The sequence below is a fragment of the Delphinapterus leucas genome, chromosome 4 (genome assembly GCF_059928025.1).
Source record: "Delphinapterus leucas isolate spDelLeu-1000000601 "Yukka" chromosome 4, BTC_Dleu_Yukka2, whole genome shotgun sequence".
NCBI classification, from domain to species: Eukaryota; Metazoa; Chordata; class Mammalia; order Artiodactyla; family Monodontidae; genus Delphinapterus; species Delphinapterus leucas.
Window position 1 is genome coordinate 98388035 of NC_143132.1, and position 16729 is coordinate 98404763.

General features: G+C 37.5%; 1 protein-coding gene across 3 annotated transcripts in view; it reads left to right on the plus strand.

Annotated features, from left to right (window-relative positions):
* Window positions 1-16729, plus strand: part of PDCD10 (programmed cell death 10) — a 70047-nt gene that overhangs the window by 38795 nt on the left and 14523 nt on the right. For all 3 annotated transcript variants that reach the window (XM_089910922.1, XM_022572970.3, XM_089910923.1), the window contains one exon: window positions 1-16729. This exon is cut by the window's right edge and continues 14523 nt beyond it. In XM_089910922.1, coding sequence (XP_089767048.1) covers window positions 1-82 — 82 coding nt within the window. In that variant the 3' untranslated portion in view covers window positions 83-16729.

The window sequence follows — 16729 nt, forward strand, 5'->3', positions numbered from 1 at the left end:
GGCAATAAATGTGTTCATAAGTGCCAACCGACTAATTCATCAAACCAACTTGATACTTCAGACCTTCAAAACTGTGGCCTGAAAGTTGTATATGTTAAGAGATGTACTTCTCAGTGGCAGTATTGGACTGCCTTTATCTGTAAATTTAAAAGTTTGACTGTATAAATTATCAGTCCCTCCTGAAGGGATCTAATAATCCAGGATGTTGAATGGGATTATTGCCATCTTACACCATATTTTTGTAAAATGTAGCTTAATCATAATCTCACACTGAAGATTTTGCATCACTTTTGCTATTATCATTCTTTTAAGAATTATAAGCCAAAAGAATTTACGCCTTAATGTGTCATTATATAACATTCCTTAAAAGAATTGTAAATATTGGTGTTTGTTTCTGACATTTTAACTTGAAAGCGATATGCTGCAAGATAATGTATTTAACAATATTTGGTGGCAAATATTCAATAAATAGTTTACATCTGTTAAACATTTCTTTACTTGAAAAAATGCATATACATATGTGAATATATATATGATCAGAAGACCAAGACGACTTGGTGTAATGTGTAAAGAACTTCTAACGGGAGCTTATTAGCAGTTTATCAGATAATAAAGCAACAAGAATTCCTATTTTTTTTGTCCTTAATCACTCTGGGCAAAAAGTAGTTAATGGAAATATTTTTGTTAGTTATTATATTTGAGGTACTGAGTGTTTTTCCAGCCTTTGTTTTAAGAGGCTTATGAGAAGGAGATGGCAGTTCATAGTGTCTTCACACTGTACTGCCACTTTTGAACTCTACAATGTAAGATTAAGTATTTCTGGTTTGCTGGGCCCTAATAAGCTCCGCACCTTTTTTCCATAAATAGCCACAACTAATAGTAAGTTGAAACTATACCAATGCTAGTTGGTTTGAAATTGTCATGAGTGTTAATAATATTATATACACTCTTGAAATATGGACAGTTTTGTTTTACCATAGAGAAGTTTTAAGGAAATCATGTATCAAGTATTCAGGTTAAGTGATTTCATTTTTCAATTATGATAAAATAAAGGAAAAAATCAGAATTTATCTTCTATAAAGATTTTAAATGTTAAACTAAATTTCTGTTGGCAATATAAATTTTTTTGCTATGATGCAATTTAGTTATTTTTTTAAATTCTTTCTCCCATTTTAAAAAACAGACTTTTAAAGAATTACTCTCATTAGCAACATAAAAGGAAATCGTCCTGTTAGATGTAAACAGGAAATATGTGGAGGGAAGCAAAAAAAACAGTAGACAATTGGATGAAATCTCATAATTTATGGACATTTTACTGAATTGATTTTTTTTTTTCTTCAGAGATACATAGCTAGTAAAACACAAAGAATTAGCGATTTTAATACTGTTTGGTTTTGGCATAAGCTATTTTTCACTCTTGGAAGTAGAAGGATGGGTATTTGCAAAATAGACTTGTGAATATATGAAGAAAAAAATATACTCTTTTTCTTTGAGCAGCAGACTTTTCTAAGATAAACAAGTACTGTCTTTCTTCCCCTTGTCTTTACCTCCTTAAGAGACCTCATCAGTTACCAGCCATGCCCCAACTCATCTGTTTTCATAAGTCTTGTGTCTTTTTATTCTACTATGCAATATATCTGGCTTCTACTTTCATGAAATTTACCTCCAAAAAGAGGTTTATTCTCAGGATAATTCAGTTTCTTACATGATCCTGGTGGGTTTGTGTTTTGGGGTCAAGGAGGAAAGGACCAGTGTGGCCCCAGTCATATACAACTCCAGAGAACAGAAAGGTGGCTACCAAGCAAAGGAAGAGAGGAGACATTTGTTGAGCACCTCTGTGTCAAGCATTATTCTAGATACATTAATTTAATTCTCTTAACACTCTGTGATTTAGCCATCTGCCTTACAGTTGAGGAAACTGGCTAAGAGAGCTTAGGTTACAAAGCTGGTAATTGCTGGAGCCAGGATTTGAATTCAACATTTGTCTCCAGACTCCATGCTCTTTCCACTGAACTGTACTTCATCCGTTGTCGAAAATGCACCACTTAGAATACTAATTCCCTAACACCAAGCTGACATAGCTGTCCCTGGTCCACGGGGAAATGAGAAAAATTAGGATAATGTGATGTCTTTTTCATAAATCTAAATTTATTCATTTTAAAGGACCATTCTTTTATTTAAGATCATTGCTATTCTTGGGATGTTTAATATGCCCTCTCCTCACACTTTTTTAAAACAAAGTGATATAATTGTAGATGGTGGTAGTATGGGGTTTTTTCATGATTGCCTTGTAATAACCTTGTTTGGCAAAACATGAGGTTAGTAACCCAATGTCAGGCCTTCCTAATTGTTTTTCTAACTTTTTATATGGAAATAATTTCAAGAGATTTCAAATTTACCAGATATTGGCAAGAGTAAGAATAGTGCAAAGAACATCAACACATCTTTTATTCAGATTGACCTGTTGTTAAGATTTTACCATTTTTATTTTATCATTTGTTGATTTGCTTACCTTCCCTTAATCTCCTTTACCCTGGGTCATTTCCATGGCTGCCTTTGTCTTTTATGGTGTTGAGCTGTTTTTGAAAAATACAGTCTTCTGTCTCCTCCCCTATCCTCCCTTTAATAATAGAATGTTCCTCATTTTGGGTTTCTTCACGATTAGATTCAGGCTATGCATTCTTGGTCAGAATAACTACACGGTGTCCCATCTTCTCCTCACTGTTAATTTTGGTCAGCTGGTCAAGGTGTCGTTCAGTTTCTCCAATGTATAGTGACTTTTTTTTTTTTTCTCCGTACGCGGGCCTCTCACTGTTGTGGCCTCTCCCCTTGCGGAGCACAGGCTCCGGACGCGCAGGCTCAGCAGCCATGGCTCACGGGCCCAGCCGTTCCACGGCACGTGGGATCTTCCCGGACCAGGGCACGAACCCGTGTCCCTTGCATCGGCAGGCGGACTCTCAACCACTGTGCCACCAGGGAAGCCCTAGTGACTGTTTTTTACCTTACACCTGATAAACAATCTGTGGAAGGCTCTTTTTAAGTCCATGCTTAACATCAACATTTTCCCCCCAATATTTAGCATCCATTGATGATTCTTGCTTATTCAGTCTTTACTTTGACAGTTACAAAATGGTGATTTTCCAACTCCAGCATTTCTTCTTACGTACCAGTTGACACAGCGTTCTCTGTAAGCCTGAACCCTCCTTTCTCTCCCATCCTTCCATTCATTAGTCCATATCTGTCCACATGAATTTTTATAGTTACTGTTGTTTCGGACTCCTGTTTTTCTATTTTTTTCAATGGCTTATAATTCATTACTTACTTTGGTACTTAAAATGGTCTGAGATTTGACCAGTTAGGAGTACCTTCCATTTCAATCTTGTTTCTATGTCCTTGTGGCTTCCACTACCTTTTTTTTTTTAAAGGACATTATCTTAAATATGTCCCAGGATCTGGAATCAGCAGTTTCTCCAGGGAACTCTGGGGAATGATAACAGATACATAGATCTGCTGGCTGCTGTGTAGGCTCATTGCTACTACGTGTCATTGCTACTGGGTGTCATCTTGCTTCTAGGCCTATTCACACAGAACTAGAAAATGTGCATATACAGACATATACACACGGATATGCATGTACACATACATTTTACATGTCATAGGCACATGATGTTTGATTTCAGAAATCATGAGTTCACACTAGTACCTCCAATTGCAGTCCATCCTCATAGGGTTCTTTCTTGCTTTCCCCATTCCTTGTTTCTGTGTCCCTTCTTCCTCAGAATCCTGGCTCCCTGAAAAATCACTTCATTCACTTGTTCAGTCCTACAATACATCTGAAACAGTCTTAGAATTTCTTTTGCCCTATCTTTATTAAAAACATACTTAAAAGACTACAGGACAGTTTGCAGTTCTTTCCCTGTCTGTACCCTGCCCAAGACTAAGAATGTGTAATTACATTTTGTGTTCATGAATTACTTGGATTAATTCTTTTTTGTCCTTCACTGTGATTGTTATTTATTTGAAATAAATTGGGTTCATTTGTTTCAGTTTTCTTCCAGGTTTAAGGTTCCTTCCCCCTGCCCATCCCCACACACTTCCCATCCTTGTAAATTTAATTTTATTCATTGAAAAATACATAGAACATCAACATGCTTCTAAACATCAGAACTATACCAAAAAGTATACTAGAGAAGTGACACTCTTACCGCTTCTGCCCCATTCCCCACCCTGCCAACTAAGTATCCAACTCCACTGTTTTTTGGTGTTTATCTTCTGTGTTTCTTTTGGTGAAGGAAAGTAATGATAAATGTGTTTTCTCATCCCCCCCCCCTTCATTCTTACACAAAAGGTAGCACTCATGTAGGGAAACCAACCCTCTCAGTTTGCCTAGGACTGTGAAGTTTCTTGGGACACAGAATTTTTAGTGCTAAAACTGGGAGAGTCGGACAAACTGGGAGGGTTGGTCCCTCTATATACATGCCTTTTTTTTTTTTTTAAACTTTCTATTTTAAATTGGAGTATAGGTGTTTAATAGTGTTGTGTTAGTTTCAGGTGTACAGCAAAGTGATTCAGTTACACATATACATGTATATTCTTTTTCAAGTTCTTTTCCCAATTAGGTTGTTACATAACATTGAACAGAGTTCCCTGTGCTATACAGTAGGTCCTTGGTTATCCATTTTATTTTATTTTTTTAACATCTTTATTGGAGTAGAATTGCTTTACAGTGGTGTGTTAGTTTCTGCTTTATAACAAAGGGAATCAGCTATACATATACATATATCCCCATATCCCCTCCCTCTTGCGTCTCCCTCTCACCCTCCCTATCCCACCCCTCTAGGTGGTCACAAAGCACCGAGCTGATCTCCCTGTGCTATGTGGTTGCTTCCCACTAGCTATCTATTTTACATTTGGTAGTGTATATATGTCCATGCCCCTCTCACTTTGTCCCAGCTTACCCTTCCCCCTCCCCGTATCCTCAAGTCCATTCTCTAGTAGGTCTGTGTCTTTATTCCCGTCTTGCCCCTAGGTTCTTCATGACCTTTTAATTCTTTTTTATTTTTTTTAGATTCCATATATATGTGTTAGCATACGGTATTTGTTTTCCTCTTTCTGACAACTTCACTCTGTATGACAGACTCTAGGTCCATCCACCTCGCTACAAATAACTCAATTTCATTTCCTTTTATGGCTGAGTAATATTCCATTGTGTATGTGTGCCACATCTTCTTTATCCATTCATCTGTCGATGGACACTCAGGTTGCTTCCATGTCTGGCTATTGTAAATAGAGCTGCAATAAACATGGTGGTGCATGACTCTTTTTGAATTATGGTTTTCTCAGGGTATATGCCCAGTAGTGGGATTACTGGGTCATATGGTAGTTCTATTTTTAGTTTTTTAAGGAACCTCCATACTGTTCTCCATAGTGGCTGTATCAATTTACATTCCCACCATGGTTATCCATTTTAAATCTAGCAATGTGTACATGTCAATCCCAAACTCCCTATCCCTTCCCCCTACCCTTTCCTCCTGGACACTGTAAGTTCATTCTCTAAGTCTGTGAGTCTGTTTCTATACATGCGTTTTTAAAATACAACTTTATTGATGCATGGTTTATATATATGCCTTAGAAAACAAATAAACTATTGAGGTATGATTTACTGCCACAAAATTCACCCATTTTAAGAGTCATGCAACCTGACAACAGCCCAGTTTTGGAATCCTTCGATCTTTCAGATAAAATCCCTCATGCCTGGTTACTGGTTAACCCTTGTTCCCATGCTGCCCTGTCTCCTCCCCAGTTCCAGGCAACCACTAGCCACTTTGTCTCTATGGATTTTTCTTTTCTGGATGTTTCATATAAATAAAATCATACAATGTTGTCTTTTTAGCCTGGCTTCTTTTACTTAGTGTAACGTTTTTGAGGTCCATCCAAGTAATTGCATAGATCAGCATTTCTATCAGTATTCTTATTACCGAATAGTATTCCATTATATGAATCTCCTATATTTTATTTATCTATGCATTAAATAGTTGATGGACATCTGAGTTGCTTCCTTCTTGGCTATGATGCATAATGCTGGTATGAACATTTACCTGCAAGTCTTTTTTGGACATGGGTTTTCATTTCTTTTGGGTAGATACCTAAGAGTGGAAATGTTGGGTTGTGTGATAAATTTGTATTTAAACTTTTAAGAAAGTATCATACTGTTTTCCACGTAGCTATACCATTTTACGTTCCCAGCAGAATTTAGGAGGGTTCCCATCTTCACCGTCATTTGTTATTGACTATTTTTTGTTATAGGCATTCTCGTAGATACCAAATGGTATCTCATAGGGAAATTTGCATTTCCCTAGTGACAATGAAGTTGAGCATCTTTTCATGTGTTTATTAGCTGTTTCACATACTTGCTGTGTTTAATGTCTCCAGAAATCACTCCATGTAAGTCCGTAGCGACCTCTCTCTCCTTTTTTTGTAGCAGCCTAGTGTTCCATGGTGTGTAGGTACCATAATTTATTTATCTGATCAATCTACCATGCTTGGGCATTCAGATAGTTTTCAGCATTTTGCAAATTACAAGTAATGCTACAATGAATGTTCCTACATACATATTTCTGGTTTGTTTGAAGTATACCTTCAGAGTAGATACCTAGAAGTGGGGTTGCTACTAGCCAAACAACATATGCATATGCAGTTTTATTAGGTATTGATAAATTCCTTTCCATAAAGGTTGAGGCAATTCACACTCTGCCAGGAATGTATGAGACTATTTGTTTCCCCAAGGCTTCACTTAATATTGTTAAGCTTTTGAAATTTTGCCAGAAGATGGGTGAGAAATGGTATCTCATTGTACCTTCAATTTGCATTTCTCCTACTATGAGTGAAGTTAAACATCATTCATGTTTAAGGACCATTTTTGTATCTTTTTGTGATTTTGAATTTGGTTATTTTTTTATCATGCAAAATTCAAACATTTTTATGTAGACAAATTTATCAATTCCTCCATGAAACCATCTGGGCTTGATGCTTCTTTGTGGAGTGAATGATAACTATTTCTCCTGTGCAAAATTTTTTAAGCTTTCTACAGGAGTCAGTTTGTTAAATTACGTTTTTCTAAGAAAGTATCCATTTCCTCTAGGTTTTCAGATGTGTATTTCTATTGAAGTGAGTAAAATAATCTTTTATGGGTTTTTTGGTTTTTTTTTACGCGGCCTCTCACTGTTGTGGCCTCTCCCGTTGCGGAGCACAGGCTCTGGACGCGCAGGCTCAGCGGCCATGGCTCACGGGCCCAGCCGCTCTGCAGCACGTGGGATCTTCCCGGACCGGGGCACGAACCCGTGTCCCCTGCATCAGCAGGCGGACTCTCAACCACTGCGCCACCAGGGAAGCCCTCTTTTATGTTTTTTAAACATTTTTCTCTGTCTCAATAGCTATTTCTTTGTTATTATTTCTTATTCTGTATATTTGTACTCTCTCCCCCTTCCTTTTTTTATTAAACTGGATAATCCTTTGTCTATGTTGTTCCTGTTTTTACAGGATTTTATTCATTAATTTTGTGTACAGTTTTTCCTTCTCTACTTCTTTAATTTTAATTTCTGCTCTTAAATTTATTATTTTCTTCCTTGGGCTTTTGTTTTACTTTGTTGTTCTTCTTTTAGTTCTTTCAGTTGGGAATGTAATTAATCTTTGTTTTTTTATAGATATACGTTATTTAGTGCCATGAAATTTTCTCTGATCACTGCTTAGAATGTATCCCATAGTTGTATTTATTATCATTATTTTTTAGAAATTCTGTAATTTTTGTTTATACATCCCGTTTTGCCCAAGAGTTAAGTTTATTAGAATATCTTTAATTTCCAAGTAGAGGATCATTTTTGGTTGCATTTTTAACTTCTAGTATTATTGCATTGTGATCAGCAAGTACTGTTTGCAATAACTTTATAGTATCTGCTGATACTATAAGCAGATAGTATATCTGCTTTGTCTTTACTTTGTATATCCCTGCGAATGTTTCATGTATACTTGAGAAGATTGTATTTTCTCTATTATTAGTATGTAGTATTCAGTATATATCCCCCCCAAATTACTTCCTGTTGTTTAGTTCTTACATATTTTTTATTTGGCTTACTTGACCTGTCTCGTAGTGTGTGTTAAAGTATCTATTAGCAGTGTGTTTCTCTGCTTCTCCCTGCATCTCTTGTAGTATTTGTTTTACATAGGTGGTTGCTGTGTTATTTGTTGTGTAGATATTCATACCTGTTACATCCTAAATGTGAATTTTAACATTATAAAGTGTCCTTTTTCTCCCTCTTGCTTAGTGCTTTTTGAAATTTGTCTTTTGACCTTGAGTTAAACCCATTCATTTATTGATAGCACTGTTATGTTTGGGCTAATTCTGTTATATTATAATTTCTGCATGTATTATGTTATAATTACTGTGTATTCTTTTCTACTTGGTTGTACCATCTTTGCTTTTTAAAAAAATTCCTTTTGTATTTAGGAAGGTTTATATTTTTATCCTAGTGGTGGCTTTGTATTAATATATTACAGAATTTTTAACCCCTTGTTTTCTTACTTAAATTTTCATTATCTGGTATGTCAGTTTTAAATCATATCCTTTAACGCTCACCTATTACCTAAATGAGAGTCAGTGTTCTTTTTCTGCATTTCCTTGTTCTCTCCCTTCTCTTATTTCTAATTACATTTTTCTACTTTATCAGAACACAGAATACCTACATGGTTTTCTTCTACCTTTGTTTCTACCATTGTTTCAGTCTAAATGAATGCTACAATTAAATATATGAATGCTCACAAGTTGTCCCTTTGCCTAAGTTTTCTCAGTTGTCTGCTGGTTGGATGAAGCTCATCTAGTAGTTTTTATGCTACATATTTATATAGTATTCTCTGAGTTCTTGCAAGTTCAACATTATTTTCCTATAGTCTTGATACTTAAAGAATATCTTGGTTGCATATAATATCCTTAGTTCACATATTCTTTCCTTAAATTTCTTGAAAATTGTAGCTTCGCTATTACCTTGCTTTGTATGTTGTTTCTGAGATGTCTGGTGTTGATCTCATTCTCTTGCCTTTACATTATTTTGTCTTTTTTGCCTGGAAACCCTAGGATTTTTTCCTTATTTTCAGAGTCTAGTAGTTTTATTAAGATATGTATCAGAGTTGGTCATTCCAGGTCAATTTTCTTGATAACTAATATGCCCTTTCTGTGTGTAGATTGAGGTCTTCCTTTATTTCTGTAAAGTGTTCCTGGATTACAGTTTTAAATATGAATTCTATTCCATTGTTTTGTCTTTCTGGGACATCAGTTAACATGTTGAACTCTCCTTACCTGTCATCCACTGTCTTTTTTTTTTTTTTTATACTCCAACATCTTTATTGGAGTATAATTGCTTTACAGTGTTGTGTTAGTTTCTACTGTATAACCAAGTGAATCAGCTATATGTATACATATATCCCAATATCCCCTCCCTCTTACATCTCCCTCCCACCCTCCCTATCCCACCCCTCACCCAGAAATCCCACTACTGGGCATATACCCTGAGAAAATAATAATTCAAAAAATTCATGTACCACAATGTTCATTGCAGCACTATTTACAATAGCCAGGACATGGAAGCAACCTAGGTGTCCATTGACAGATGAATGGATAAAGAAGATGTGGCACATATATACAATGGAATATTACTCAGCCATAAAAAGAAATGAAATTATTTGTAGTGAGGTGGATGGACCTAGAGTCTGTCATACAGAGTGAAGTAAGTTAGAAAGAGAAAAACAAATACCGTATGCTAACACATATATATGGAATCTAAAAAAAAAGAAAGAAAAAGAAAAAATGGTTCTGATGAACCTAGGGGCAGGACAGGAATAAAGACACAAACGTAGAGAATGGACTTGAGGACACGGAGGGGGAAGGGTAAGCTGGGACAAAGTGAGAGAATGGCATGGACATATACACACTACCAAATGTAAAATAGATAGCTAGTGGGAAGCAGCCACATAGCACAGGGAGGTCAGCTCGGTGTTTTGTCTTCCACTTTCTTTGTGACCTTTTTTTACTTCTTTATTTAATTATTTTCCTGCTTTTCTTCAAGATCCTGCTAAATTTTTATCCAAATCTACTCTCTCAGGCACTTTGTAATTTAACCTTTATTTCTTTTTTTTTTAAATTGGAGTACAATTGCTTTACAATGGTGTGTTAGTTTCTGCTTTATAACAAAGTGAATCAGTTATACATATACATGTTCCCATATCTCCTCCCTCTTGCGTGTCCCTCCCCCACTCCCTATCCCACCTCTCTAGGTGGTCACAAAGCACCGAGCTGATCTCCCTGTGCTGTGCAGCTGCTTCCCACTAGGTATCTATTTTACATTTGGTAGTATTTATAAGTCCATGCCACTCTCTCACTTCGTCCCAGCTTACCCTTCGCCCTCCCTGTGTCCTCAAGTCCATTCTCTACGTCTGCATCTTTATTCCTGTCCTGCCCCTAGGTTCTTCAGAACCATTTTTTCTTATATCCCATATATATGTGTTAGTCTATGGTATTTGTTTTTCTCTTTTTGACTTACTTCACTCTGTATGACAGACTCTAGGTCCATCCACCTCACTACAAATAACTCAATTTCATTTCTTTTTATGGCTGAGTAATATTCCATTGTATATATGTGCCACATCTTCTTTATCCATTCATCTGTCGATGGACACCTAGGTTGCTTCCATGTCCTGGCTATTGTAAATAGAGCTGCAATGAACCTTGTGATAGATGACTCTTTTTGAATTATGTTAACCTTTATTTCTGGTGTAATTTTTTTCTATTTCTTTCCCACATTCAACCAACTCTCATATCTCCCTATTTTCATGCATTTGAGTCCTTAGTACTTGTATTTCTGATTTAGTCTACTTTTTCATATATCACATGCTTATTTGAGGATATTTTATTTAGTTGGGGTATACTGACTCAGTTTTCTTTTAGCAGCTTCTTTTTTTTTCATTATTTTTTCAAGGTAGGGGGATTTTCAGCAGCGAAAATGAATTGTGTTGCTGTTGGGGAAAGAGGAAGCCCAGTGTGCCTTGTTTCTTTTCTATTACCACCATATACTTAACTTCCCCCTCTTATTTTCTTCTTTCCTTCTCTGCCTCATTCTTCTCTGGATGCGGTGCTTCATCAAAGCTGTCACACCCAGGGCTTCCCTGGTGGCGCAGTGGTTGAGAATCCGCCTGCCGATGCAGGGGACACGGGTTCGTGCCCCGGTCCGGGAAGATCCCACATGCCGCGGAGCGGCTGGGCCCGTGAGCCATGGCCGCTGAGCCTGCGCATCCGGAGCCTGTGCTCAGCAACAGGAGAGGCCACAGCAGTGAGAGGCCTGCGTACCGCAAAAAAAAAAAAAAAAAAAAAGCTGTCACATCCAGTCCTCCCTCTTCCCTGCAACTCGTGCTGCAAACTTTCTATCAAGTACCCACCTCTTTTCAGAATACTGGCCTTTAATGTTGCACTTTCTCTTTCTAGAGATGATTTTACCTTTGCTTTTTCTAAGTCCTCTTTTCCTTTCTGCTCCTTTTCAGAGGCTCTCTTAAACTTCCCCTTACTTGCCCTCCCTGCTCACAGGCTTGCCAGCAGCAGGAGAGAAGTAAGAACTCTTGGATTTTTCTTCTCGACTCACAGGTGATTTGAAGGTCGCAGTGCTTGCTGTCTCCTAGTAATACTGAAGGCATAAGTCAGCTAAGGTTTCATTTAGTCTTACTGAATTTCTCGTTTCAAACAGGAGAATGTGTGGGATATTAAGAATCAGACAGCCACCATTGTTCTCCAAACCTGGAACTTCCTTTTCCAATATTTCAAATAATTTTGCTGGTTTGTGAAATTCAAACTTCCTGAAACCTATGAATTAAAAGACTGAGCTTTAGGGCTTCCCTGGTGGCGCAGTGGTTGAGAGTCCGCCTGCCGATGCAGGGGACACGGGTTCGTGTCCCGGTCCAGGAAGATCCCACATGCCACGGAGCAGCTAGGCCCGTGAGCCATGGCCGCTGAGCCTGAGTGTCCGGAGCCTGTGCTCCGCAACTGGAGAGGCCACAGCAGTGAGAGGCCCACGTACTGAAAAGACTGAGCTTTAGAGGTAAATGAAGACCCTGTGTTTTGGGAGGACAGATTCAGGGGAAAGCTGTGGGCTCCCTCAATCCTTCCAGTCCCCTTCTTCCACAGGGAGCACTGGTAGGAAGTAAGCTCCATTTCTCTTTTCCCTGGTCTTGGTGCTCTTGCTGTTAACTGTCAGGTTAACCTGGGAGACAATTTTCTATTCTGAGAAGGTTCTAAATTGGCATACTCATGTTGGCTAAAATAGGATACTCCTGGGCTTCAAATTAAGAAATAATATGTCTAGAAAGTCCAAAGACTGTTTCCAGCCATCCAGTGAACTATGCAAATCAACTGTGGTAAATGTAAAAGCACGCATTTTGAGTAAAGCCTAGTGTTATTAATGAGGATAAGCCCACTTGTATTAGTCTAATCTGGCTGTCATGAAATACCATAAACTGCATGGCTTAAACAACAAAATTTCATTTTCTCACAGATTTGGAGGCTGGAAGTCTGAGATTAGCAACAGAAAAGAAAATCAGGGAAGAGAATGCTAAGTAAAACCATTGAACTGCAGCTATGTTAAGCAAGACCTAGGATAGATGGTCTTACTTGCTAAAATTAATACTAAAGAAAGGAGGGAGGGACCCCATGAAAAAAACACACAAGAATGTAAAAATGAATTTGCATACCGTGGCTTTCAGCGACAAGATATTAGAGGAAGAAGGAAAATGGCCTGGAAGATGATTCTAAGTAACATTGCCTTATAAATGTGCTGAAATGTTTCACTCCGTATGAAATAATAAAGATATATGTTATTGTTTTGTAAAGATGCTAAATAAGAGAGCAAAGAGTGCTTCAGAAAAGATCTCATCACCTGGGCACACTGCATGAAAAGCTACAAATTATCAACAGGATATTATTCTAAATGGAATTTGAAAAAGAAGAAATTACATAGATTGAATTCCAAATGAAATTAAGATTGGGGGGCGTCAGTTATAGCTGAATACTGATCTATTTCACCTATTTTCTTGGTTGGCATTTATATTTTACCTCTTTTATAATGTTTATGCATTTCTCTTTTCTATTAAGCTTTTTCCAGAAATTGTTTGAGAGATTTTTATGATTTTGACAGTTTGACATTTACATTCCAAGCAAAAGGGCTAAGCTTTTTTTTTTTTTTTTTTAGGGCTAAGCTTTTTCAAGCATGTGTTACTAAGGACTTTGAGAAAATAAACCCAGTCATTTGATACCACTGCCAAGAAATAGCACTCATCCTTCTAAATCATATCAGCTATTCATAACAGCATATTTAATATCTCATTTCATCTATAATTATCCTACAGAGTCTGGCTTTGCAAGTATAGTTATAAAGTTATTCTCTGAATACCATTATACTCACTAACATATTTCGTTTTTTTTTTTAAATCTTTATTGGAATATAATTGCTTTACAATGGTGTGTTAGTTTCTGCGTTATAAGAAAGTGAATCAGCTATGCATATACATATATCCCCATATCTCCTCCCTCTTGTGTCTCCCTCCCACCCTCCCTATCCCACCCCTCTAGGTGGTCACAAAGCACAGAGCTGATCTCCCTGTGCTATGCGGCTGCTTCCCACGCGCTATCTATTTTACGTTTGGTAGTGTATATATGTTCATGACATCTCTCACTTCGTCCCAGCTTACCCTTCCCCCTCCCCATGTCCTCAAGTCCATTCTCTACATCTGCATCTTTATTCCTGTTCTGCCCCTAGGCTCTTCAGAACTTTTTTTTTTTTTGATTCCATATATATGTGTTAGCATATGGTATTTGTTTTTCTCCTGACTTATTTCACTCTGTATGACAGTCTCTAGGTCCATCCACATCACTAAAAATAACTCAATTTCGTTTCTTTTTATGGCTGACTAATATTCCATTGTATATATGTGCCACATCTTCTTTATCCATTCATCTGTCGATGAACACTTAATTTGCTTCCATATCCTGGCTATTGTAAACAGAGCTGCAATGAACATCGTGGTACATGAAACTTTTTGAATTATGGTTTTCTCAGGGTATATGCCCAGTAGTGGGATTGCTGGGTCATATGGTAGTTCTATTTTTAGTTTTTTAAGAAACCTCCAAACTGTTCTCCATAGTGGCTGTATCAATTTACATTCCCACCAACAGTGCAAACCTGTTCCCTTTTCTCCACATCCTCTCCAGCATTTCTCGTTTGTAGATTTTTTGATGATGACCATTCTGACCGGTGTGAGGTGATACCTCATTGTAGTTTCGATTTGCATTTCTCTAATGATTCGTGACATTGAGCATCCTTTCATGTGTTTGTTGGCAATCTGTATATCTTCTTTGGAGAAATGTTTATTTAGGTCTTCTGCCCATTTTTGGATTGGATTGTTTCCTTTTTTGATATTGAGCTGCATTTGCTGTAAATTTTGGAGATTAATCCTTTGTCAGTTGCTTCATTTGCAAATATTTTCTTCCATTCTGAGGATTGTCTTTTCATCTTGTTTATGGTTTCCTTTGCTGTGCAAAAGCTTTTAAGTTTCATTAGGTTCCATTTGTTTGTTTTTCCATTTCTCTAGGAGGTGGGTCAAAAAGGATCTTGCTGTGATTTATGTCATAGCGTATTCTGCCTATGTTTTCCTCTAAGAGTTTTATAGTGTCTAATCTTACAGCTAGGTCTTTAATTGAGTTTATTTTTGTGTATGGTGTTAGGGAGTGTTCTAATTTCATTCTTTTACATGTAGCTGTCCAGATTTCCCAGCACCACTTATTGAAGAGGCTGTCTTTTCTCCATTGTATATTCTTGCCTCCTTTATCAAACCTAAGGTGACCATATGTGCGTGGGTTTATCTCTGGGCTTTCTATCCTGTTCCATTGATCTATATTTCTGTTTTTGTGCCCGTACCATAATGTCTTGATTACTGTAGCTTTGTAGTACAGTCTGAGGTCAGGGAGCCTGGTTGCTCCAGCTCCGTTTTTCTTTCTCAACATTGCTTTGGCTATTCGGGGTCTTTTTTGTTTCCAAACAAATTGTGCAATTTTTTTTTTTTTTTTGAGGTATGCGGGCCTCTCACTGTTGTGGCCTCTCCCGTTGTGGAGCACAGTCTCCGGATGCGCAGGCTTGGTGGCTATGGCTCACGGGCCCAGCCGCTCTGTGGCATGTGGGATCTTCCCGGACCGGGGCACGAACCCGTGTCCCCTGCATCGGCAGGCAGACTCTCAACCACTGCGCTACCAGGGAAGCCCAAATTGTGCAATTTTTTATTCTAGTTCTGTGAAAAATGCCATTGGTAATTTGATAGGGATTGCATTGAATCTGTAGATTGTTTTGGGTAGCATAGTCTTTTTCACAATCTTCATTCTTCCAATCCAAGAACATGGTATATCTCTCCATCTGCTTGTATCCTCCTTAATTTCTTTCATCAGTGTCTTATAGTTTTCTGCATACAGGTCTTTTGTCTCCTTAGGTAGGCTTATTCCTAGATATTTTATTTTCTTTGTTGCAGTGGTAAATGGGAGTGTTTCCGTAATTTCTCTTTCAGATTTTTCATCATTAGTGTATAGGAACACAAGAGAGTTTTGTGCATTAATTTTGTATCCTGCTGCTTTACCAAATTCATTGATTAGCTCTAGTAGTTTTCTGGTGGCATCTTTAGGATTCTCTATGTATATTGTCATGTCATCTGCAAACAGTGACAGTTTTAACTTCTTCTTTTCTGATTTGGATTCCTTTTATTTCTTTTTCTTCTTGTATTGATGTGGCTGAAACTTCCAAAACTATGTTGAATAGTAGTGGTGAGAGTGGGCAACCTTGTCTTGTTCCTGGCCTTAGTGGAAATGATTTCAGTTTTTCACCATTGAGAACCATGTTGGCTGTGGGTGTGTCATATATGGCCTTTATTATGTTGAGGTAAGTTCCCTCTATGCCTACTTCCTGGAGGATTTTTATCATAAATGGGTGTTGAATTTTGCTGAAAGCTTTTTTTGCATCTACTGAGATGATCATATGGTTTTATCCTTCAGTTTGTTAATGTGGTGTATCACATTGATTGATTTGCGTATATTGAAGAATTCTTGTGTTCCTGGGATAAACCCCACTTGAATATGGTGTATGATCCTTTCAATGTGCTGTTGGATACTGTGTGCTGGTATTTTGTTGAGGATTTTTGCATCTATTTTCATCAATGATATTGGCCTGTAGTTTTCTTTCTTTGTGACATCTTTGTCTGGTTTTGGTATCAGGGTGATGGTGGCCTCATAGAATGACTTTGGGAGTGTTCCTCCCTCTGCTATATTTTGGAAGAGTTTGAGAAGGATAGGTGTTAGCTCTTCTCTAAATGTTTTATAGAATTCGCCTGTGAAGCCATCTGGTCCTGGGCTTTTGTTTTTTGGAAGATGTTTAATCACAGTTTCAATTTCAGTGCTTGTGATTAGTCTGTTTATATTTTCTATTTCTTCCTGGTTCAGCCTTGCAAGGCTGTGTTTTTCTAAGAATTTGTCCATTTCTTCCAGGTTGTCCATTTTATTGGCATATACTTGCTTGTAGTAATCTCTCATGATCCTTTGTATTTCTGCAGTGTCAGTTGTTACTTCTCCTTTTTCATTTCTAATTCTATTGATCTGAGTCTT